Below are 25,975 nucleotides of genomic sequence, written 5' to 3' on the forward strand. Positions count from 1 at the left end.
TTGAAGGACTGGAGGAACAAAACAAGCCTGGCTGTATTAAAGCCAGGGGGCTCATCTTTCTTTGCAAAAGTTTAGCCTTCTAAATGCTTCATATATTTCAGTTGACTTGCCACTTCAGGTCAGACATTACAAACGATAAAGCTCTGTCTGTGATCACAGTTTAGTAAGAGCCAGCCTCTTTATTTTTTAGATATAAATATACTGTGGAAAAAATATCTAAAGGATTTATCAATTGTATGTCTCCTCAATCTCTCTCTCTCATCTCAAACTGTTTGCAGTCGAACGCTATATTTTGTGGACCATTTGCAAGGTATTTAAGAATGGGATTCCGCTCGTCATAGTTGGTTAATTTCCAGACATGTACCGGTATATAGTTTTATACTGCATGTATTAAGTACTATAAAGTGTTTTAGAAAGGTAGTTGTCCCTTTGGATTTCACCGTATTTCTATAAAAGTTTCGACACAGAGGCTATATGAATAGTTTAAGTAAAAGGGTGTCTATTTATGTGTATATATAAAGTTCCAGTATATATCCTGCTGTTACTATAAATGGACAGGACAGGAGCGGCCTGCTTGGACCAGACTACTGCAGCCAGGGGGAGGTCGACTGGCCCTGTACCTGACATACATTCTGTTGTTGACGTTATTCCAGTTAAATCAGCCGCTCTGTGGCTCGTGGTTGATGTTAAACCCTTCGCCCAAATCTCGCTGATGTCTTTTCGCTTTTGGGGATGCGTTTATCGGCCCTAGTTTTGACGGTCATGTGTGAAGCTGCGTCAGACAGGCGAGCCGCGGCCCCCGCCCACAGCCAGATGGTACGGTCCGTATCGCAGGGTGGGGAGCTGAGCTGGAGTCGGGCAGAGAGACTCGGAATAACGGGGAACTACCGACAGGGACACGGGGGGCGAGAAACATGAGCCGACGTCGCCCTTGCGAAGGTTTCCACCTCGGAGGAATAAAAAAGACAAACTAAAGACAACGACGGAGGAGAGCGCGAGAGGACGACCGGAGGAGCGTCAAGAAGAGATCCAACTTACCGAAGCAGCTCCCGGGGCGGAGGAGCCTCTACAGCGTTTGACTGTCAGCCAGCTCAGGAACTTCACTGGATTGGGTTTATTTTGAAACCACCCTCGTGCTTTTGTTTGTTTTAAACGCCGTTTTGGTGGTTTTAGTTTGGGTAGGATTACCTTGAAGGGTATTGACTACTTCCTGGATCGAAATATATTTTGGTAAACAGAAGACCAAGTGTCAAGAGTTTGGGAAGTGGAATACTGTCGACGGCTTGTTCTGCAGCAACGCATTACTTGCACACGGGGAATCGTTATCCGGCAAACTGTAGCCTCAGACATTGGATCTAAACTGATGCTATCTTTTTCTTCGGAAGAGGCTGTTATTAAAGGTGTCGTGTACCTGCCTACGAGAGGACGTCGCGTTGCTTGTGTACAGGCGTGTTGACCAGCGAGTGTGGATATCCTGCTGGGGGGACTATTTATTGTTATTCCTGCAACTATTCAGCGTCGAATCAACCCTCTGAGCTGGACTGGTTTGTTCACGTGTGTGTGCCGTGCCCCTGCTGCCATATGACAGGGAGACATTTTGTATAGTGTGTCGGGGGTTCGGCTATTCTCAGGCTTCTTTTTAGCACAGCCCCTCTCTCCCCCTCCCAGAGGCTAGCAGTTAGCTAAGGGCAGCAGCTGACTTCTTCTGTAGGCGGGGGAAGGGGAGCTAAAGAACAGTAAAACACAGGCTGTAGAGGCTCTGTGACAGTCAGTGTGTGTCAGTGGATTAATCTGAGAGATAACATCACTCTAGCCTGCCATACTCTGTCCAGAGCCCAGTCCCCTCACAAAGTGTCAGTAATTGATCCTATTTTTAGTGTTGGGGATGGGGTAAAGGCCCCCCTCCACCTCCTCCTCTCCCACCCCTCCCAACACCCCGCCTCACCCAGTCCTCTTGACAGCATGTCACACTAGCCTGGTTAGCATTGAGAGCTTTACTGGTCTGGAACAACAGGCTAAATTGGATGAGCTAAGCTTACCAAAATAGTGAAATCAGGCCCTGTTGAAACCAATCTGCTATAACTCACTGTTTGAAAACAGTCACAGAGCTGCTAGTTACTGTGTAGTTCTTGTTAAGCTTGCCCAAGACTAGTTGAACCTACCCTACACAAGTAGAACATATGCCTTTTACCATTTGGGGCATTTAGTGCATGCTCTTTAATCAGAGTACCTACTAGTTAAGATACTGGAGTACTCGTTAGGTCTATCTTGGAAGGAATACCTAAATAACCTACCTTCAGCACCCAGAAACAATGCATGAATCTACAGAAACACACTTAGAAAGAAACTAACGTAAGTTAACTAACCAAATATTCTGTTACCCCCACTCCCCATGCTGACAAAGAAACAGAATATATATATATATATATATATATACATATATATATATATATATATATACATATATATATATGTATATATATATATATAGAAAGAGAGCTCTATATCTATAGTGTTATACCACAGAAGAAGACAAAGTTTAATTCTTTATATTTTTACTGCAGAGAGACAGACAAGCTGCCTGTACGCCAGTTGGTTGCCTTAGAAACCACAGTAATAAATAAATAAAACACAGAAGCCAGAGGAGACGGTGCCTTTTGATTGGTCGGGTTGGTTTCCCACCACTTCAACATTGAGTGATTTGATTGGATGTAAATTCTGGAAGTGAACTCTGGGATTGAAAACGCTGCAGCACGCCTGATGAGCCCTACCTGACTCCCTAGCTCCGTCCACCCATCACACGGCCTTTTGATTGACAGTGTTTCCCCGCTGGATTAACCAATCGCCAAGCATCTCCATGGTGATCACGTCGTCATCGGTGGAGGAGAAGACGGCGCCCTCCAGCAGGATGGTCCAATCAGAACCCTGGATCAGCTCTGCCCTGCTTCGCAAGAACAACAAGAGTCAGTACATAAGACGTGTGTGTGTGTGTGTGTGTGTCACACACCACACCACCAAGTCCTGCACACACACACAGCTCTTCCTTGTGTCACTTCTCTGTGTGCGTCGGTATGGCAGTGTATGTGCTGGAACTTTACACTGATTGTGTGTGTGTGTGTCTCAGTATTTCACAGTGGCTGCATGCTCAAGTACTTGAGTAGTTATTTTGTAGGATTTGTACTTTTAAAGTCTATTTATAATGCTATATCTTTACTCTTACCGGAGTCATTTAAACAATAGATTTTGTTTTGCACACCGCACTATGAAAACAGCACTGTAGCATTGGGACTGCTTACTAACAGGTCCAGAATCAGTTCCGCATTTAGAGCGCCCAAACTGGTGCCTCGTTATTGCAGCGGCCAATGAAATTATATTGCACTGAAGACTGGCCAATTGAATTAGACACAGATGTAGCTGATCCACACCATTCTAATGACCCCCATCGTCACATTAAGCCCGGGACACACCGGGCGATTTTCGGCCCTTGGCAATGTGGGGGCCATCAGTGAGATGTGGGGCCATCAGTGAGATGTGGGGCCATCAGTGAGATGTGGGGGCCATCAGTGAGATGTGGGGTCCATCAGTGAGATGTGGGGGCCATCAGTGAGATGTGGGGGCCATCAGTGAGATGTGGGGGCCATCAGTGAGATGTGGGGGCCATCAGTGAGATGTGGGGGCCATCAGTGAGATGTGGGGGCCATCAGTGAGATGTGGGGGCCATCAGTGAGATGTGGGGGCCATCAGTGAGATGTGGGGGCCATCAGTGAGATGTGGGGGCCATCAGTGAGATGTGGGGGCCATCAGTGAGCGTCTTTGTGACTTTGTGTGGTGTGTCCCGCACCATTGGCTTTAGTCCGCTTTGTCAGCCGATTCTACATGTTGAATCAGTGTTGGGATCGTCGGTGAGAGAAATCATTCTGATTGGCTGGTTGAGCGAAAGCAGTGCATGAGAAGTGGGGCCACGCACAAAATGTTCTAATTTTTCTACTTATCATCTGATCATTCCAACACATGAATAATTTCACAAAGACGCAGCCTTCAGGAAAGCTCCTTAAACCTGTCGGTGTTCTTCTTCTTCCGCCTCTTTGTTGTTCCACAAGCACAAGATCAGACAAGGGCTGAAAACAGCCATTTTACATTTTGCATCAGATATATTCTCCATTAGAAAAATAGCTATATTAGGAAACAGTCTAAGTGGTGAGTGAGAGTGGTGTGAAAATGGTGGGCAAACGCTGCTTTGGTGGATGTATCTGGTTTGTATATCCACAGTCCTATAGGTCTCACGCAGGTGCAGAACGTACGTGCTAGTTGACCGTTGGCTGTAGTCTTTCCGGTTGCGCTGTGTTCATACATAACAGTCGGCCTTTACTTCATTGGCATTGCCCCGGTGTGTCCCAGCACGGCTTTAGTTCAGAAATCTGAGTTTCATTTGACACTGCTGAGAGCCAGCCAATGGATACATAGTGATTGTGATATCGCTGCAGCTAGCAGGTCTAGCTCATCTGGCAAAGGAGAGAATTGCCAAACGGAGCATCCCTGGCTGTATCTGAACGAGCTGTTCAGTATGAAAGACAAAACAGACAAAGACAAACAAAAACAGAAAAAAACAGACAAAGACAGGGACAGCTTAGGACAGCTTATGTGACCCTGTTAACGTGTGCTGGATGTGTGGAATGTAATTATTAGGGCAAATAATTGAGATATAAAATATTTTTAACGTAAGGCGTACTTTGACTTTGACTTGAGTAAATTTTCACTAAAGTAACAATACTTGTACTTGAGTAGGATTTGTGAGTACTCTTTCCACCTCTGGTTATGGTCGTTGTGTGCGTTATGGTGGGCGGATTGTCAGTATGGCAGAGTGTACGGTATGTGTGTCACTATGTTACAGTGGCTGTGTGTGTGTGTGCCAGTATGTTCTGTGTGTGTGTGTGTGTGTGTGTGTGTGTGTGTGTGTGTGTGTGTGTGCGTGCGTGCCTGTCTGTCTGTGTTAAGGCATGGCACAGTGTCTTAACACACCAACACTGTAACATACTGACAGATACAGCCTTTGTAACTAGGGTTGCCAACCGTCCCTTAAAATACGGAATCATCCCGTATTTGTAAACAAAAAGACGCGTTCCGTATTGAACTGATACGGGACGCGCTTTGTCCTGTATTTCCTCTATTTGTATTGAGCGAGTAAACCCCGCAGCCGCTGCTGCTCTGCCTGACTGCCCCTCAGCCTAGATTGCACCTCTCTCATTCTGTTTGTTGTGTGTCAGGACCAATGAAGTTCTAACATTGCTAGATTCAACCGACACCCCCCCCCCCCCACACACACACACACACACCGCCGGACTGCCCCCCCCCCCCCCCCCCCCCCCCCCCGTTCCTTATTTCCATTTCAAGAAGTTGGCAACCCTATTTGTCACACGCACACACGCACACACACGCACGCACACACACACACACACACACACACAGACACACGCACACACACACACACACACACACAGACACACAGGAGAGACAGTGAAGGGTTTATACTGTTGTTGGCTGACAGATTCTTTTCATCAGCATCACCGCCACTGGTATGGAAGCATCAGGAGAAAGTATTCTGTGTGTGGCAATTGTGTGACTCTCATATAGACAAATGAGTGCTGCCTGTCCTGTTTAGTAACAGTGTTTTGCAGGCCGCTTTCAACACAGGATGGCCTCACGTGGCTTCAGGTCCCAGTTAGCATTAGCTTAGCTCAAACCGTGGTGTTTACTAGCTGAGGCGAGTCAGGCGACCAATGGTTTCGCCACATCCCAAGCTGGGGAAGAGTGTGTTCAAGACCACAGATTCTTTTTGGTTGCATTTTGCTCTGAAATTTTGAGGAGAGAAAGTCAGAATCAGGCTGCTAGAAAACCTTGGAAATTATTAATATGGCTTTGACTAAAGGCAGCGTTATGGCAGAGAGTTTATTTCACTGAGGGTCTTTTCACATGACCAAAGCTGCAACACTATTGAGTTTACCAACGTGCACACCAGGATAACCCTGCAGTGCACACATATTCACAGCTACATTGTACAACTCAAGCCCGCTGCACTGACCAATCAAATGGCATGGCTTATACTTATAAGCAGACCCTAAAATATAATACGGTACTACTAAATACTAGGGCTGTGCCGATTCACTTATCTCCCGATTCGATACTATCACGATACTTGGGTGCCGATTCGATATATATTGCGATTCCTAAGTATTGTGATTCTACGATTATTGCGATTCGATATTACGATTTATTGCGATTTTTGTTTCTTTTTATATTTACTTTTTTTCAGTTTGTTTGCTTTTTTACTCTAGAACTGAATAATGACAACACTACAGTGTTATCCTAATATAATTTAAAATGCGATATTATCCTCTAAATCAGCTTCAAACAGCCCCAATTTTCCGGCCGCCGCCCTTCGGACGCCGGCATCAGTGGGGCCCATGCTATGTCCTGTCATGGGGCCCAAAATCCCTGGTGGCGCCCCTGTCTGTAACACAACATCTCAGGAGCGCCTTGACGGAATTTCTTCCAATTTGCCTCAAATGGCGATTTGGACTCAAGACTGAACTAATGGCGGAGGCATAAGTCTGCGTTGCGGTCGTTCTAGTTTAAGTAAGGGATAATCAACGACTAGGCGCGCCGCAGGCGTCTGGGGTAACTGTTTACTTGGGGAACTGACTAATACCTGGAACAAGCGTTACATCCTGTCAGCTTCTCATGCAATGGAAATGTTGTTTGCTGTTCCAGTAAATAGGACGAACCTTGGATACGAGCTGGTGAAGTTGAGGTAGTGTGTTGAACAACGTTGCTGTGCTATTTGATTAAACAGCTCAGCCAGACCATGCTATGAATGAAAATGACCCTCAGTAGAGATGGTTTTCTCTGTCCCTGAAGTGAAACCATTGACTATATGTGAAACTGAAAGAGTCGGGCCAGCGCAATGCATTCTGGTTGTTGTAGTAGAATTCCCCCTTAGAGTGAACTACAGCTGTTTTCTCAGTTTTCTCTTATCATAGGATTCCAATTTCAAAAATAATTGCACATTTCAATTACCGTACATAGGTGGCCTAGATTTAATAAATGACTATGTTCACAATGGTCAATATATTATTGATGCAAAAAGTTAACTCATTGAGTGCCAGCCACTTTTGGAAAACGGAAGATCCCAGTGCCAGCCCTTTCAGAGCGTTTTCAGTGATTTCTCAAGCCCCACAGAATATTGTGTGATATTACTATGTAAACACCGAAGACGCCCAAAGAACGATGAGACTCTATTGTATCATCAGCAAAAAAAAGTTTATTGATATCATTTTCCGTTCTTTAGTTATCAGCCGGAGAAGATAGGTTTATTTCACCAAAAACAGACGTTTCCATCTAGAAGCTGAGATAATGAGCCTTTTGTGAAATGAAGCATTTCAAGCAAATCACTGACTCTGAAGCTAATATTTTCTGACCTGAAACATCTGAACAGTAATTTCCTTCAATAAAACAGCACCCCCACCCCCCTCAACTGCAAACTCCTCCTCCGTGGGAGTGTCTCTGGTGGCTCTGCTCGCTCTGCTGCGTGTGTCAGGCGAGTCCCAGCTTTTTCACAGCGTTCCGCCGTTTTTGTAGCCGGCTCCCAGCGCTTCCAGCTGAGAATAATGTAACTTTTCAGAAAGACGCTGGTGTCGGCAACTAATCATGTGGAGGGGCTATCGCAGCGGAGACGGAGGGGCTCAATTGTGGCAGCAGATTGGCTGCTGTTCACAGGCACAGCTAACGTTATGCTTCATGCATATCGATGCATACCGATGCGGTTTCCGTTTCCCCATGACTTCTTCTCTGTTTTTTCCTCACCTTTCTCTAATCTGGAGAGCACTGTCGCCACCTAATGGGTCTGTAAAATAGCTTATACACATTCGACATCCACCATATTTTTACAGGAGATGCATCAGGCTTTGATCCACGTCCCACCGTCAAAAAACGCAATTGACGACTTTAGTCGTCATTGGCACTCTACGTTACTATTTGAATTGACGACGATAGTCGTCATTGGCACTCAATGAGTTAATAACAAAATAACTTTTTACATCTTTTTAGGTTTTTATTTTTTGCATCAAAGTATGGCGAGTAGTATCGATAAGAGTATCAAGTATCGGTATCGATAAGCAGTACCGGTATCGGTACCGATATCGATAAAATCCTAACGATACCCATCCCTAGATGTAGCCTGATATTCAGACTTCATCGTCAACTCATAAACTAATTTCCTCGGTCTGAGAATGCAGTCACTTCAGAGCATTTATATGAGGGGCCGGGCTTTGGTCTTCCCTAACCAATCACTAGAGACCAAGGTGTCCACGACACCACATATTATCGGGGGATATTTATCGGCTAAAATGTAATTATTGGAATAATAAATAATAACGCAAAATGGCCATATCGGCCGATAAATATCATGCATGCCTAGTATTAAATTGTGTGTTGTGTATATATATACTGTATATATATATATATTAAAGAAGTTTCAGGCAACCCTATTTGAATTCCAGGCGACCCCACTTAGGGTCGCTACCCTAAAGTTGAAAACCACTGCTTTAGGCTTAACCCCAAACTTTTAACACAGAAAACTGCCCACCCCACTGAGGTGAGTTTTGGCTGCTTTTGCTCTGGTATCGTGACATGCAACAGTGTTTTCCCCGGTTGAACAAAAGATGAGCGCCGAGGGGGACTGACGATTAGCCAATAAACAAACAGCACAATGGGCAGAACTAATGCTGTTGTCAAGTGTGGCGAGGAGTAATAATGATGTCACCATAGACGACTTACACCCCATTTACACCTGGTTTTTAAATGTGACCTGTATCCGGATAAGTTATCTGGATGTTATCTGGACAAGCAAAAATGCATGTTAATGCGAGATGTAAACGCATCATGATCAGGACGTGATCAGATCTTTTTGACCACATCTGGGGGTAGTCTGGCTCATATTGTGTTTAGATCTCTTGCACCCCATTTACACCTGGTTTTTTAAATGCGACCATTATCCAGATAACTTATCCGGATACAGGTCGCATTTAAAAAACTGGTGTAAATGGGGTGATAGATGCTGTTTTAGAATTGATTAATGTGGATACATTGGTCTCTTGTGATTGGCTGGGGGATTCCCTGCATCAAAATTGCTTAAACAGAAAGAAGAGGGCAATCTCATACTAGAAGATGGAAAGGGAGTCTTAACGAGTTGACAATTCAGTCTAATATCAGGCTAAGTAAGTTCCCCTCTGTGTACTAAAATGGGGATCGGAATATTATTTCAACCTTGCTACACCCTCAAACAAATTGAATGAAAATCAGCACAGTACTGTAGATTGTCTGTAATCCTACAAACGGCACAGAAAAACATAACCTCCTTGGCAGAGGCAACTAGCAAGAACAATACCAATATGCAACTCAACAAAACTTATATCATAGGTGAATGAAGCATCACTGTATGTGTTGGGAAATAGTCATGGAGTGTTGGATAGATGCATACAAACAGTCTTTGCATCAACACTGCTGACCGTCAATGTGGCCTTTGGACTTCCTGGAATAGAGTCAGTACATCACCGTGTGTGTGTGTGTGTGTGTGTGTGTGTGAGTGAGTGAGTGAGTGAGTGTGTGTGAGAGAGAGAGACAACCCTGTTATGTGATGTCAGGCTGATCTTTGTCCCTGTACTGTCCCGTCTTGCTGTCTTTGCACTAACAACATGTTGCACTGGCTCTAATATCCCTTCACCTTCATATCCCTCAAATTATTTAGTTTGTTTTTGTTTTTGTTTTTTCTTTCATTTTCTTTTTCCTTTTTTTTTGGGGGGGGGGGGGGGGGTATGTCCATATATCACGATAAAGTCAATTAATAGATTATTGTGTGACAGGCCTAGCACTAGAGCTGCCATGATTTAGTTTTTTTCCATACCGCACGAATTAGCGGAGCCAATCAAACCGTTGTGGTTACCACAAAAAAAAGAAAGTTACAAAAGAATTGGCTCCTAAATAAACGTTACGCATGCATTTATTGCTGTATTCTATTCTATTGTAGTCTATTCTTTATAGCTCCATAGTCTATCTTTATTCCAAAGTTCTCATTAAGAAGTCAACTTTGCAGCAGCCAGCAGGAATATTTAATTGGTCGGCATTCAACAGGCACGTCGCAAGGAAGCATTGGTTATTGAAACACAGACACGCTCCTAAAGGAAGCATTGGTTATTGAAACACAGACACGCTCCTAAAGGAAGCATTGGTTATTGAAACACAGACACGCTCCTAAAGGAAGCATTGGTTATTGAAACACAGACACGCTCCTAAAGGAAGCATTGGTTATTGAAACACAGACACGCTCCTAAAGGAAGCATTGGTTATTGAAACACAGACACGCTCCTAAAGGAAGCATTGGTTATTGAAACACAGACACGCTCCTAAAGGAAGCATTGGTTATTGAAACACAGACACGCTCCTAAAGGAAGCATTGGTTATTGAAACACAGACACGCTCCTAAAGGAAGCATTGGTTATTGAAACACAGACACGCTCCTAAAGGAAGCATTGGTTATTGAAACACAGACACGCTCCTAAAGGAAGCATTGGTTATTGAAACACAGACACGCTCCTAAAGGAAGCATTGGTTATTGAAACACAGACACGCTCCTAAAGGAAGCATTTGTTATTGAAACACAGACACGCTCCTAAAGGAAGCATTGGTTATTGAAACACAGACACGCTCCTAAAGGAAGCATTGGTTATTGAAACACAGACACGCTCCTAAAGGAAGCATTGGTTATTGAAACACAGACACGCTCCTAAAGGAAGCATTGGTTATTGAAACACAGACACGCTCCTAAAGGAAGCATTGGTTATTGAAACACAGACACGCTCCTAAAGGAAGCATTGGTTATTGAAACACAGACACGCTCCTAAAGGAAGCATTGGTTATTGAAACACAGACACGCTCCTAAAGGAAGCATTGGTTATTGAAACACAGACACGCTCCTAAAGGAAGCATTGGTTATTGAAACACAGACACGCTCCTAAAGGAAGCATTGGTTATTGAAACACAGACACGCTCCTATCTGCACACATGAGCCAGTATCTCACCGACATAGCCTTGATGATAAAACAACAGAGCTTAAAACGTGTGTGGCACTGGACAGTGGAGAGGAGTGTGTGTGTTTCTCACCTGCATCAGTGGAGAGGAGTGTGTGTGTTTCTCACCTGCATCAGTGGAGAGGAGTGTGTGTGTTTCTCACCTGCATCAGTGGAGAGGAGTGTGTGTGTTTCTCACCTGCATCAGTGGAGAGGAGTGTGTGTGTTTCTCACCTGCATCAGTCACTTGCTGATCAAAGGGAATAACTAGTAAATGCTCCTCCTTGTTGGATTTATTTGTGGTAAGTAAGCATTTTGGTTCACCTCGTCATACCAGCGCTTTTCACATCCATTAAATCACACCTGTGATAACCCCGACTGCATTCACTGTTCCAGAGTGACTTTTTTTTTACACACTGGTAAAAGGGGGGTTTCCCTGTCACCAACACTTTCAACTCAACTGGAGAGTAGGCTATTTTGTCAGCATTAATAGGCTATTGTTCGTGTGCATTGCTTGGTCCTTGTATTAGTGCAGTAACAACTGTAATCAATAACTGCTCATTTCCATGCAGTGATGCGATATCATCTGGAGTCTGTGCTGGGTGTGATGTACTTTACTTTACTTTACTTTACTTTATGTCATTTAGCAGACGCTTTTGTCCAAAGCGACTTACAATGCAATACAATACAGTGCAGTACAATATACAATCAAAGAATACACATTATCAGCAACAATACAGAAAAATATATCAAGCAATGAACAAGGTAAAAAACAACAAACACTTATAAAAGTATCACTTATAAAGACACAGCAAACAATAAGCACGGTGAACAATCGACAACTGAAACGTAGCACTCTACTGTAGCGCTTTCAGCGCTCTACTGAAAGGTCTGATCCGGAAGGGCCAAAATATAGTCCAAATAGGTGAGTCTTTAGTCTCCGACGGAAAATAGGCAGTGTTTCAGCTGAACTGACCGAAAGGGGGAGCTCATTCCACCATTGTGGCGCTAAAGAGGAGAAGAGTCGGGATCTAGATGAGCGACCCCCAGGTCCGCAGATTGATGGAGGGGCTAGACGGACAGGACGGGTGGAGGTACGGAGAGAGCTATGCAGTGGTTGGAGCTTAACCATGGACTGTAGATATATAGGGGCTGACCGGTGGAGTGCCCTGTAAGCCAGTACCAGAGACTTGAATCTGATGCGTGAAAGGATGGGAAGCCAGTGGAGTTTATGGAGGAGGTGAGTGACGTGAGAGAATTTGGGCAGGTTATATACCAGACGGGCTGCAGAGTTTTGAATTAGTTGAAGAGGTCGGATAGCAGAAGCAGGTAACCCTGCCAACAGAACATTGCACTCACATTGATGTGAGTGTATAACCGCGGTGATGCGATGACTGCAACAGCCCTACCTAGCACTAGAGGTTAGATTCTCTGCCTGAGCCCGACCCAAATGGGGCCGGGCCTGGCCGGAATCTTTCTATTCTTCGGCTTCGATTCCAGAATCTACAATCGATTCTCAATTATGTAGTTTTATATTGCAATAACTAAGGATGTTAATGATTAACCGATAGTCGGTTAACTCCCGTTAAGAACATAACCGATTAGAACACATTTAGAGTTTCTGCTAAGAGCTTTTTAGCTGTGCTGTGCCTGTCTGTCTCTACTGCACTTTTTGCTGTTATATTTGGTGAGTTAGTTTTTTGCATTGCTTTCCTGTCTTTTTAAAATGGTCTTAGATACTGCTATTTGGGCTATAGACTTTAGACTGCTATTTGGGCTATAGACTTTAGACTGCTATTTGGGCTATAGACTTTAGACTGCTATTTGGGCTATAGACTTTAGACTGCTATTTGGGCTATAGACTTTAGACTGCTATTTGGGCTATAGACTTTAGACTGCTATTTGGGCTGTAGACTTTAGACTGCTATTTGGGCTATAGACTTTAGACTGCTATTTGGGCTATAGACTGCTATTTGGGCTATAGACTTTAGACTGCTATTTGGGCTATAGACTTTAGACTGCTATTTGGGCTATAGACTTTAGACTGCTATTTGGGCTATAGACTTTAGACTGCTATTTGGGCCATTGATACACAGCTGACTGTGATCAGGTGACCACCAGCCTCTGTCAACGAGCGGCTGATTGCCTGGGAGGAGCTTAGAACCTCTGTTGATCCAGTATTTCTTAGCATAGGTTGAGGCTCCATCTGGGCCCTTCTTGATCTAACTTCTTTCTCAATCTAAAAAAATAAATAAAAAAATACTAACCTAAACTAAACTTGTACCACTGTTCCTTCAGAATTTGTAGTTGTCATAGACTGTGCTCCATAGTTGATTGCTCTATTGCTGACAAAAATGTGTTATTATAAGTCGCTTTGGATAAAAGCGTCTGCCAAATGACGTAATGTAATGTAATGTAATGAGGAAGTAGGAAGTGAATTGAGGAAACAACATGAAACAAAACAGATGCTAAAATTAGCCGCAAGCTCGCGCTAGCAACAGGATAGAAGGATTACACTCTAAAAGTAAATGTGAAAATACTGCGACGCCGTTCTCAAAATTCAACTCCAGGGGCAATTTACGATTCCCCCGATGAGCATCGCTGAACGTCACGTTACGTTCCATTGTCGCTGGATGCTGATTGTGGACGCTGTCACTCATAAAAGTTATAGCTAAATATTAATACTAGGCGATTGGAGGAGAGTTGGGGGAGAGAAACAATGTTAACAATTAACCGATTAACTGATTGTTAAGGTGCGCAATAGGGATGTCAATTTTCGGTTAATTTCACTTTCGATTAACCGACGCTAATAATCGATTAACCTATCGGTTAATTCATAATTTTTTAATATAAAAAAAAAAAAAGTTTTTTTTTTTTTTTTTTTTTTTTTTTTGTCTATTTACTCAATGAACTCATGCCCAAACAAGGCGTGTCTATTTAGATGCTGAAATGTTAATGCTTTTTGTGTTAGAATTTCTAACACAAAAAGCATTAACAAGCATTAACAAAAAGCATCAACATTTCAACACAAATTCTTTTTGTGTTAGAATTTCTAACACAAAAAGCATTAACATTTCAGCATCTAAATAGACACGCCTTGTTTGGGCATGAGCTCATTGAGTAAATAGACCCAAAAAAAAAAAAAAAAAATTTTTTTTTTTTTTTTTTTTTTTTTTAATATTAACTGATAGACCGACAGCAATAACCGAACAACGACGTTAGCGACGGTTAATCGATTAACGGTTAACCGTTGACATCCCTAGTGCGCAACTAACGGTTAACTCATTGAGTGCCAGCCACTTTTGGAGAACGGACGCTCCCAGTGCCAGAGTTTCAGAGCGTTTTCAGTGATTTCTCGAGGCCCACAGAATATTGTGTGATATTACTATGTAAACACTGAACACGCACAAAGAACGATGAGACTCTATTCTATCATCTGCAAAAAAAAGTTTATTGATCCCATTTTCCGTTCTTTAGTTATGAGCCGGAGAAGATAGCTTGATTCATCCAAAAATAGCAATTTTTTTCTAGAAGCTGAGATAATTGGCCTTTTGTGAAATTAATCATTTCAAGCACATCACTGACTCTGAAGCTAATCTTTTCTAATGTAGTCACACCTCAAAAATAATTTCCTTCAATAAAACAGTTTAGGCCAGGGAATTTTGTTTGGCAGAATAATATTTTTAGCTACAACCAGCAGCGCTGGCCCCTGCGTGCGCTGCTGGTTGCAGCTTCTTGCTGGTTTTGATTTGCTGCTGGTGGGTATCGGATATTCTGGCTTGCGTTTGTCAATCCTGTCCTGCTGCCTGGGTCTGTCTGGGTGTTGTGTGTGTGCTGCTCTGCGTGCCCCCTCCCCCCCCCCCCGCCCCGCCCCGCCTCGCCTCAACTGCACACTCCTCCTCCTGTCTGTGGTGGCTCTCTGCTGAGTTTGCTGTGCGCACAGTGAAGGGTGCGGAACAGCCAGGCTTTTTTACAGCGTTCCGCGTGTGTTTGTCACCGGCAACGATGCTTCCAGTTGAGAATAATAACTCCACGGTGTGGATGTGCAGATGTGCTGTCGCAACCGACACAGAGCGGCTCAATTGTGGGAGCAGATTGGCTGCTGCAGGCACAGCTGCAGTAACGTGCTTCAGCATATCGATGCATACGGATGCGATGCGATTTCCGTTTCCATAACGACTTCTTCTTTGTTTTTTCCTTGCCTTTCTGTTATGTGGAGAGCACTGTCGCCACCTAAGGGTTCTGTAAAATAGGTTATAGACCTCCAATAGCTACAATAGTTGTACCAGAGATGTATCAGGGATTGATCCACGTCCCACCGTCAAAAAACGCAATTGACGACAACCGTCGTCATTGGCACTCTACGTCAGTATTTGAATTGACGACAGCTGTCGTCATTGGCATTCAATGAGTTAAGGAAAATGCATGAAATTCCCATCCCTAGCAATAACACACAAAGGCAAATCTAAGACAAAAAAGGTCAAATTTATTCATGCTGAACTTCAATTTCTACTTCTGAAGTATTAATGTCAGGGCCTAAAATTCATTTTGCAAACTAGGTGGGAATTCGCCCTTATGTTCTTCAGATAGGGGGGATTTATAGACTTTGGGGGGATCTGTAGACTTTGGGAGGGATTTATAGACTTTGGGGGGAGACACTAACCTGAGTATAACTACGCATCTTATGTCCAAGAGGTGGTGGCACCATGGCAGTACACAAATTCCAAGTAAAAGTGCAAATACTCAAATACTGACTGCCCCAGAGGGAATCCAAACTGCTCACACTGGCATTATTAGTGCCATGCTTTACCCACAGAACCACACAGGAGAGCCAGGAGAGGTGAAGGAAGATAAAGTAGTTCTCTCATCTCTAATGTGTGATTTTACATTTATTTTAAATTCTTCTGTGCTTGTTTATAATTGTTTTTGCCTTATTATACATTTGGTCTTTTGTGTGCTTATTCTAGTGTACAAGCACTTTGTAACCTTGTTAAGAAAGGTGCTATACAAACAGTTTATTTTATTATATTATCATAATGCTGATGTGGTGGACATATCCCACAGTGTAACATCGTAAGGCAGGTTGATGACAGTGGGCAGACACTGACAGTGTTCTGAATAAACACCTGGCCTGACTACTAACGTTAGACACACTGGATGTTGTTGAGCAGCTAACATTAGCTGTAGTCTGATAAAGGAAGCACAGATAGTTGAAACCATAGCCGCATATTCAGATAGCTGCTAATGCTAACTTATAAATGGTCTACCAGACAGCATGCATAACGATTGCCAGATAGTCAACAAACTTTTTGAAGATTGCGAGCGGCTAGCCGCTTTCACGACTGTCATATATATACACTGTAACGCTGATGTTAATGCTAACATCGTTACCGCTAGCCATCGACAGTAAAATGCTAACTAGCCATCTCCTTCATGCCAGCCAGCTAACGCTAGCTAGCACTATTGTCTGCTGCAACTGTAGCCCTGTCTCCCGTGTACAAAACTATCGTCTGACACATTTTATTTCCATCTGTTTATGTGACCGTTCATAGCAGCAGCTAGGTTGGCTTGTGGCTCTGAGCCAAGCCCGTCTGAGCCGAGCCGAGAGCCCTTCCGCTCTTCCTATGACAAGTAGATCACGTGCTTTTTTCAAAGGACACCATTGGTTCTGCGGCGCAGTGATGCCTTCACGTGCAGCTCAAAAAGAATCAATCAAGAATCGATTTTTTTGGAGCACCCCTAATGTTTGGTGTGATAATCAGAATGTTATAACATTGTAACCTTAAAACCTGCTGTATTCATAAGACTGAACAGACAACAGGGTTATAGTTTAGATAAACAGCCAATATATCGTCATACGTCTTGTAAATCCAAAGTGATAAAGCATAGATGTGCATGGCTTATGTTCGTAATAGGGATGGGCATTTTAATTAATTTAAATAGGGCTGTCAGCGTTAACGCGTTAATCGCGCGTTAATGCGTGCCGATCATAACGCGTTATTTTTTTTTAATCCCGTTAATCGCATGCGGCTATTTTGTCCCTTCGTCGTACCCGTACTTGTAGTCAAGCCGTTCGGTTTCCTGTCTCCTGCTTGTGCAGGAGGCATGTAAGAGAATGACAGCAATACGCTTTTAAATGGCTCGTTTTACTTAAAAAAAAAAATTCCCAAATGGCACAGTGGACAAGTCAAGAGCCGTAGTTTGCACCTTGTGTAAAACAGAATTAAAATATCACCGAAGTACATCGAGTTTGAGGCGAGCCATCACCTAAAAGTAGCTAGCGGCCAGCTAGCAGCCAGCTAGCTAGCGCGAGACTCATCACTCATTCTTCCTTCAGAGTCTCGGATGCGCGGGTCCTCTAACCACAGGGAGGTCGGCTCCAATGGCTTCACGCGATATACACGTTATCAATACACAGTTTCCAATACCGAGCCATTATTCACATGGAAGTGCCAACGTTTTTAGCTCAGACACAGCCTTCTTCGGCTGTGTCATTTTGGGTTTTGACTGCTCCACAGCGCCGCCGCCGGAAGTATCGGTTCTAGATATATTTTGTAGACATTGTGACCTCCTGTCTACATTCCAAATCTAAAATTCAAGATCACAAAGTACATTTATTTGCATTCATTTGATTCCCAATCACGACACACTGGTAAGAATGATTAATATCTAATTAAAAATGCTTTGAAATGCAAAATAATGGCATTTTAAACATGCGATACATATAATTATAACATAATAATATTAACTATAGTTAATCGCACGATTAATCGCGATTAATAAAATTAATCGTTTGACAGCCCTAAATGTAAATACTCGAGTACTCTTCTATTATGGCAGAGTAATCGGGTACTCTCCGGGGTGTGGGGGGGAAGCCTGGGTAAACCCAGCCTCCACGTGACCTGCTCTCAGACCTGCTCTGTCACTAGCGTCTGGAAGACGAGCCATTCAGAGCGATTTCTGGCACGAAGCGAATTCCATCGCAGAATCGCAGCCAATGAGTGACGGCGTGACTGCCAACATCAGTCCTGCCGTGATCGGCCAATCAGAGAGTGCGTCTTTGTCAATGACGTATAACAGCTGCAGCGGCTCAGCACTACCTAGCCATTAGCATTTGGCCTCTCCAGAGCATAGCTCCCGAGCTAGCTACTAGCTATGCAGGGAAAGAGCTACGTTGAGGAATATCAAGTGAAAACAGCTATCAGTTCAGTTATAGCAGAAATAGACTCAGTCACTGCAATTAAACCAGAACAAGAGCATGCATTAGTGGAGTTTCTCGGGGGGAAAGATGTGTTCGCCATTCTCCCGACTGGATTTGGGAAAAGTTTAATTTATCAACTGGCAGGCTAGCTAGCTAGCTAGTAACGTAGCCATAGATTAAAAGTAAACTACCAGAAACAGCGTTACCTTTATGATCTTTTAATGATGTTAGTAGACACACGTAACAGTATAGATCCCCATTATGACGTCTGTTGATCAAAATAACACCTAACGCTATATCGAAATCGGGTTTTAGCGGACGGGCAGCGACCATACAAGCTGGGGATTCAGAGCTGATCACCTGGACACATTTTACGGCGAAATTATCTGATAAACTGGTCTGTGCAGCTCTGTGGTGATCAGCTAATGTCTTCATAGCATTGTGATTATGATTTAATGCATTATGGAAGATAAATGCTGGTTTAACATAATGAAAATAATTCCCTAACAAACATGTAAAGTGACGCTTCTGGGCAGTAGACCATTTGGGCATAACGTTATGTAATGTGACATGAGATCACCACATTTCAATAAATATAACGTTTTTGCACATTTGAATGCTGCTGGTCGTTTGTTTCATGCTGTATATATTGGACATTTAAAGCTGATACACAATTGTGTTGAGGTAATTCCGCAAAGCTCAGTTAAAAATATAACATGTAACACTTGACACAATCAAATGTAACTTTTTCACAGCAATACTATACAGTCCAGCCCACCATGGTATGGTGAGCTAATTGTTTGAATTATATCGAAATATATTTGCATGGTGTAGCATAATGCAGTCTGTTAAGATACTGTAGCTAGATACTCTGACACGGAAAGGCAGACCAGCAGCAGGGATCTTGTCACACTGATTCCAGATAAACTATACGATATTACTGTACCATAATACCACAAGCTAAAGGCAGCATATGCCAATGGAAGGCTGGGTAGCATTAGCTAACGTCATCCAGGCTATACAGTAACGTTAGGCTATTATAAAGTTATGAAACGCTGATTCAGGCGTTACAATAATATGACGCACTATGAGCCAGTTAGCCTAGCTAGAGAGAGTAATTTCAGACCACCAGACCAGATATCACCATATTTCATTTCAATAAATATAAAGCATTCATTGATTGAAGCAGACTGCTGGTCGGTTAAGTTTCTCCGTCGTCATGTCCAATCTTCGGTTCGTAGTTTGTGTTCACTCGACATCAACAATCTTTATACATGATAACAACAAGGCTATCTTTGTTGACAATGTTTATTGACAAAAGCATTAAAACAAGCAAATATAACAATATTCTCCGGTCACTGGCAGATACTAGCTACAACTTGTTCAAAGCAAATCTCTCATGTCAGCATTTGGCTTGTGTGTTATTGCAATATCCTATGTTGAAACAACTGATCAGCAGTAACATGTAGTTTAGCGTTAATCTCAGGAGAACAGAATATTATAGCTTTGATCTTCACAAATCATTTGATCCTCTGTTGTGTGTCCCATCACTGGTACTGGACGGCGGCTACCCCTGGAAGAAACAAATGACACTGTTAATCACTGTATAACTGTATTAATCACTGTATAACGTTAACGTTTGCTTACCCAACACTACGTGCGATTGGTAAATACTGTAAATGCAGAGGTGGATAAACTATCCAGGAGTTTAACCCCCTTGTTCCCCCTCATTGATTGATAGTTGATCTAACGTTAGCTAGATATATAATGCTATAGCTGGTAGATGAGTATATGCTCTGAGTATGCTCCTCCTGTAATGACACATGGACGTTAATGTCATGCTGTGCAATTACGTTAGAAAATAAGATTACCTCGATTTTGTGGAAGATAGGAAGATGCAAGCGGCAGCCTCGAGACGCGAGGTCTGGAGGAAATAATAATCTCTGCAAAACCTGCAAAATCGTTCACATTGGTTGTAGCCATTGCATGCTAGCAGTAGCCTACTGAATGTGTTAGCTCTTTTGCTAATAACAAAGGGCGCCGAGTGATGACGCCATCTGTTGCACTGCGCATGTGCTCTGTGTGGTTGGCTGATGGAGTGGTCTATCAAGGGAGGTACAACCACCCCTCCCCCGACGGCAGAAATCGGGGCCCTTTACACGAGGACAGTTTCTGGAAGAAACGACACAATAGCGTTTCCTTCACACCTTTTCCTTCACACCTTCTCCCTGTTTACATGAGCGCTGTTGAATTTTTAAAACGCCGTAATGTACATGCCAGGTCGCTAGGTGGCAGTGTGATCACCTTATTCTTTGCCCATACAAGGACGCTTACTGCATGACGTAATTTCGTAATCGTCTTTCCGGTTTTAAACGCGGAAGTAGAGTACACTTTCCGCAGTCATTTAGACTTGCCAAAAAGCTTCTTTCAAGCTAAAAAAAAACCCAAACTGTTTTAAGGTTTTAATATTTGTCGGGTGAGAATGTAACATATACTGTATGTGACCAGTTTATCAGAATAACGCCTATTGGAAATCTTTAACGAGCAGCGATGACCGGGAGAGCTGACTGTGATCTGTCAAACCCTACTGCTACTGGCAGTGAGAAAACACTGTCGACGTGCTTTGTAACTATAACGTTAAATGCCGACCGGGTACAGCCATCGGCTCCTCGCAGCAGTAACGTTCTGAACATGTAACTGAAGTTGGCCGCAGTGTAGCTTAATTCTGAATGTTGCCAAACTTCATTCATACTGATGTTTTATTTGGTTGTCAACTCGCGCACGGCTAAGGCGTAATCGTGTGTGTCGCGTGTGCAGGCACGTCAGAGTTTCTGAAATGTGCCGTTCCAAAGTGATTACATGGAGCGCTCAGCCCCGCTCAGCGGGAAGCGTCTCTAACAATTTCACTCTAGAAGGTGGTTCCAAAATGTGTCGTTTCCTAAGCGCGAATTCGCCGTCGCCGTCTAAAAGGGAGGCACTAACGATAAAATAATTCCCCGTTTCCATAGGAAACCGTCCTCGTGTAAAGTGCCCCCTAGTTTGCAGTTAATTTCGCATTGACCATATGCCTGTAAGAATATATATTACAATGATAATAATGACAGAGCAGGGGTAATCTTCTGTGTACGGGCTGTTCACACAACATTAATGTTTTGGCATGGGAAAAGCACTGCCTGGAGCACTTATTGTTGTGAGGAAAGGATATGCTCCCGTTACACCACCATTTTCGTGACGAGCTGGGAAATCTTCTCTGCTCTGATTGCATCACTACAACGGCGTTTGTTACTGCTAGCAAACAAGGTAATGCGAAGCGGCTTTTCATCTGCCCCGTTGACATTCTCCTTGTGCTTTTTGCACACGTCGTTAAGCATCAAACGGGTATGTCTATGTATATCTGGGTTTAACTTTGCATATCTTGCACTGCACAGTCGTTTCGTCGTGTTTGTCAAAATACGTCCAAACATTACTCTGCTGCGGCGCAATGGTGCCTAGCTGTATCGCGTACAATCATGTATATCTGATCCATCTGATGGGCGGCTTTAGCTCAGGAGGTAGAGCGGGTCGGCCAATGACGCAAGGGTTGGCGGTTCGATCCCCGCTCCCTCCCAGCTGCTGTCGTTGTGTCCTTGGGCAAGACACTTAACCCTCCTTGCTCCCGATGGTGTGTAGGCACCCTGCGTGGCAGCCTGTCGCCATCGGTGTATGAATGGGTGAATGTAGACTACCTACTGATTGTAAAGCGCTTTGGATAAAAGCGCTATATAAATGCAGGCCATTTACCATCCACGTGGGGGGTGGGGCGAGTACCTGAACAGCTGAAACGTTACTAGAGTACTGATGTTACAAACGAGTACTCGAGTACCTGAGTACTCCCGCCCATCCCTAGTTCATAATTGAAAGGTCATCAAGGGCTCTTTAAGTTAATAAACTGATAAAAAAAATCATTTGCATTTAAACATGAGAAATGTGGCACTTTATAGTGAACAACAGATCTATTATTTTTCATTTAAATTAGTGGACCCATGGGAGTTGGACCCCCCCTCCTGGGAGTTAGAGCAACCTAGTCTGCTCAGCCAGGAAGGATGTCATCATTGATGGCATCATCACTGATGACATCATTGCTCGAGTGACATCACATCATTAGGTAATTAGGGGGCAATTACCTAATTACAAAATCCGGCTCTGGCAGGTGGCGCCGGGTGCTCTTTACACTCCCTGAAAGTCTCAGCCCGATTGCATGTAAAACGGCATAGCTGTGGCCAGACAAACTAGTGGACCCGTGGGAGTTAGGCCCCCCCCAAATTTGCCTCAAACATCGACTTAGACTCAAGGATGATCTGATTAGATTTTGGTGGTCAAAGGTCAAGGTCACTGTGACCTCTCATATGCCATTCCCAAGTTTGTTAAAGCGATATCTCAAGAACGGCTTGATGGAATTTCTTCCAATTTGGCTCAAACATCGACTTGCAAGGATAAACTGATTAGACTTTGATGGTTAAAGGTCAAAGTTCAAGGTAACTGTGACCTCACACACCCAATTTCCAAGCTCTGTAACGCAACATCTCAGGAGCGCCTTGACGGAATTTCTTCCAATTTGCCTCAAATGGCGATTTGGACTCGAGAATGAAGTAATGGCGGAGGCATAAATCTGTGGTGCGGTTGTTCTAGTTCCAAATGAAGCTCGAACCCGCTCCGTGTGTCAGCCAACAGGTGACGTGTTGCTTGATTGAAATGCTGGCTTTGCTCTATTTCTGCACATCTTTGTGCAGCACACCACCTTCAAAATACAGCATTTTTGGACGCGAGGGTCATCCTGCTTCCCAGTATTGGACACCGCTAAGTAGGATATTTGGATCTGGTTGCATTCTTGCCTTTGATTTTGCGTTTATGCACAGTGTTTGTGAACGATTCACGTGCAGAACCGCAAATTTCATCATCAAATCCAAGCAGTGTCAAGTCAGTCAGTATAAAACGGAAACCTCCGGTTCCAACCTTCACAATAATGGCAATTAAATAAAGTAAATGCACATGTAACGTTTTGTGTGTGTGTGATCCAAAAGATACAGAACAGAGATCAACTGGAAAGAATATCTGCTCAGCTGCCTTTGAAAAGTAAATTTTAACCCGTAGTGAGTCGACTGTTCTGTTTTTTGTTTACCAAGTACAAAATTATTGCTTTTATTTTGAAGGTAAAAACACCTAGCTTCCTGTATTCTGTATATTTCTAGCAGGGTTGATGCAACTTTAGGACTGAACTTTAGCAACATCATAGAGTGAAAGTGATGGTTGCAGTACAGAATAAAAACTCAGTAAAGCCTTATAAAAATATGTTTTCTTTGCAGCACTTGAGACTTGGGAAATCAATGTATCGGGCGTGAGTTCTAGGGTCGTTTCATTAATTTGTATTGTTATGCGCAAACGATTAGCCTAATTAATATGCGTGACCCTTAACAGTGGGCAGTTATCACCCATAATGTATTTTTAGCAACTTATCAGACTCAGATGTCATGATAGTTTGTTGAATGTCAATGCGATTCACTTTGTGCCATTAACTCATTGAGTGCCAATGACGACAGTTGTCGTCAATTCGAATACTAACGTAGAGTGCCAAAGACGACGATTGTCGTCAATTGCCTTTTTTGACGGTGGGACGTGGATCAAAGCCTTATGTATGTCCTGTACAAATATTGTAGCTATTGAAGCTGTATAACCTATTTTACGGACTCATCAGGTGGCGACAGTGCTCTCCAGATTAGAGAAATGTCCGAAATATAGCCTGAAAAAGCCCCCTGATCAAAGAGAAAGCGCTCATGCTGCAGCCCAGAGCCATGTAGATTGCTCTGGCTGCAACTGACGGTGCCTGGCAACAGCAGTCAATCCGCGCACACAACTGAGCTCCTCTGCCTCTGTTTGTCTGTCTGCATAGTTTCTTCACACGATTAGCCACCAGAAAGGCAGCACCCGACGCCGAAGTGCCAACCCTTTCCCTGCAGTCTGGGTTGGCATTTCCTTGTCGCGCTCATGGATGTATTGTCGCGCTGCCTGGGAGGCGGCGCACAAAAAGCACTCCGAAAATAGACGCTGGGTGCGTGAGGCTGTGTGTTACTAGTGTGGGGAGGAGTTTGTAGCTGAGGGGGGGAGAGGGGGGTGGGGCACCCAGGGCAGCACACAACTACACCACGTCACTACATCAGAAAATATTAGCTAGAGTCAGTGAATGTGCTTGAAATGCTGCATTTCACAAAAGGCTGAATATCTCAGCTTCTAGATAGAAATGCCTGTATTTGCTGTTTTTGACCTACAGTATCTTCTCCGGCTGATAACTAAAGAACGGAAAATGGTATCAATAAACTGCTGATGATACAATAGTCTCCTTGTTCTTTTTGCGTGTTCGGTGTTTACATAGTAATATCACACAATATTCTGTGGGCCTCGAGAAATCACTGAAAACGCTCTGAAACTCTGGCACTGGGAGCGTCCGTTCTCGAAAAGTGGCTGGCACTCAATGAGTTAAGGCTATAACTTATTGTTACATTCACTCCCCACCGCTCTTCGCGTATAGATATATTTATTTTTATTGATTATGGCTGGATTTGTCTGTGAGGAGCTGTAGTGTACAATTGTAGTGGCAGGTGGTGCCCTTGTATCTATTTTGGGGTGGCCAGAGTGGTCTATAAAATGGCCGCCATACCGGATGTTTGGGCTCTATTTTTAGAGATTACTATTTTATTCCAGTTTTGGAACCACCTGATGGCAAGAGGCAATTGTGGATGCCTCCTGCAAACAGCCGAGCAGAGCTGGCTGGGCAGAGGTCCCCAGGCCAGAAGCAGCCAGCTAACCTGGTAAGTGCAGTCCACACTAACTCAAATTAATAACTCATTAACTCAAATCAACTCTCAATAACTGTCAAACTATTCATCATTCATCTAGTTTGACAGTTATTGAGAGTTGATTTGAGTTAATGAGTTATTAATTTGAGTTAGTGTGGACCAGTGATGTCACTGGTCCACACTTTAACACTCAATAACTGTCAAATTAAATGACAGACTTCAAAAAAGTTTTCTGATATACTACTGATGTTCTAATGATACAAAGCTGGTTGAAAATGGGCGGAGTGTTCCTTTAACACAATGCTCAGACTGTTGTCTTCCATGCATGAAGTGTAGCTAATGCAAAATAATAAACCTGAACTATTTTGGTCAGGAGATGATGCGAAGTTGGAATGGTTGTTCAGAGATGAAGTCTTCAGTTTGGCCAGGTTTATTGGGAGGGCTTGGAAATTCAGAATGGAGAAGTTGTTCATCTGAATATATAACTCTGTCTTGTTTATGTTTGAGCGTTTTGTAGCTTGTTTGTTGATTTGTTTGTATTGTTGAACTTGAATGATTTGTGTCTTGTAAGCCCAGACGGGCTGGGCACCTTGAATATGGTGGATGACACAGAAATAAAAATATATCTATCTATCTCTCTATCTTGTAGCCGTGTCGTCACCATTTTCACGATGCCCTATTGTGTTGTCATGCCCCAACTCCCACCACCCCCGCCCTGCTCTCTACTCTACACCAGAGGTGTCCCACATGTGTGAAAGCAACAGTTCAGACCTTGCACTGACTCGGCCCAGTTCTGATCTTTGGCGCTCCGATCTCAGTAAAGT

The 25,975-nt window shown here is 43.5% G+C and overlaps 1 protein-coding gene across 2 annotated transcripts in view; it reads left to right on the forward strand.

Moving 5' to 3' along the window:
- The window catches only part of dyrk1b (dual-specificity tyrosine-(Y)-phosphorylation regulated kinase 1B), a 149,402-nt gene that overhangs the window by 46,902 nt on the left and 76,525 nt on the right, over positions 1 to 25,975 (forward strand). Inside the window, exon 1 of one of the 2 annotated variants that reach the window (XM_083637159.1) lies at positions 2,503 to 2,963. The exons of the other annotated variant lie outside the window; for it this stretch is intronic. Coding sequence (XP_083493285.1) covers positions 2,858 to 2,963 — 106 coding nt within the window. The 5' untranslated portion in view covers positions 2,503 to 2,857. Of the gene's footprint in view, positions 1 to 2,502; positions 2,964 to 25,975 lie in introns of those variants that run through there. 2 annotated transcript variants of the gene reach the window in all.

Source organism: Poromitra crassiceps (genome assembly GCF_964638095.1).
Source record: "Poromitra crassiceps genome assembly, chromosome: 1".
NCBI classification, from domain to species: Eukaryota; Metazoa; Chordata; class Actinopteri; order Beryciformes; family Melamphaidae; genus Poromitra; species Poromitra crassiceps.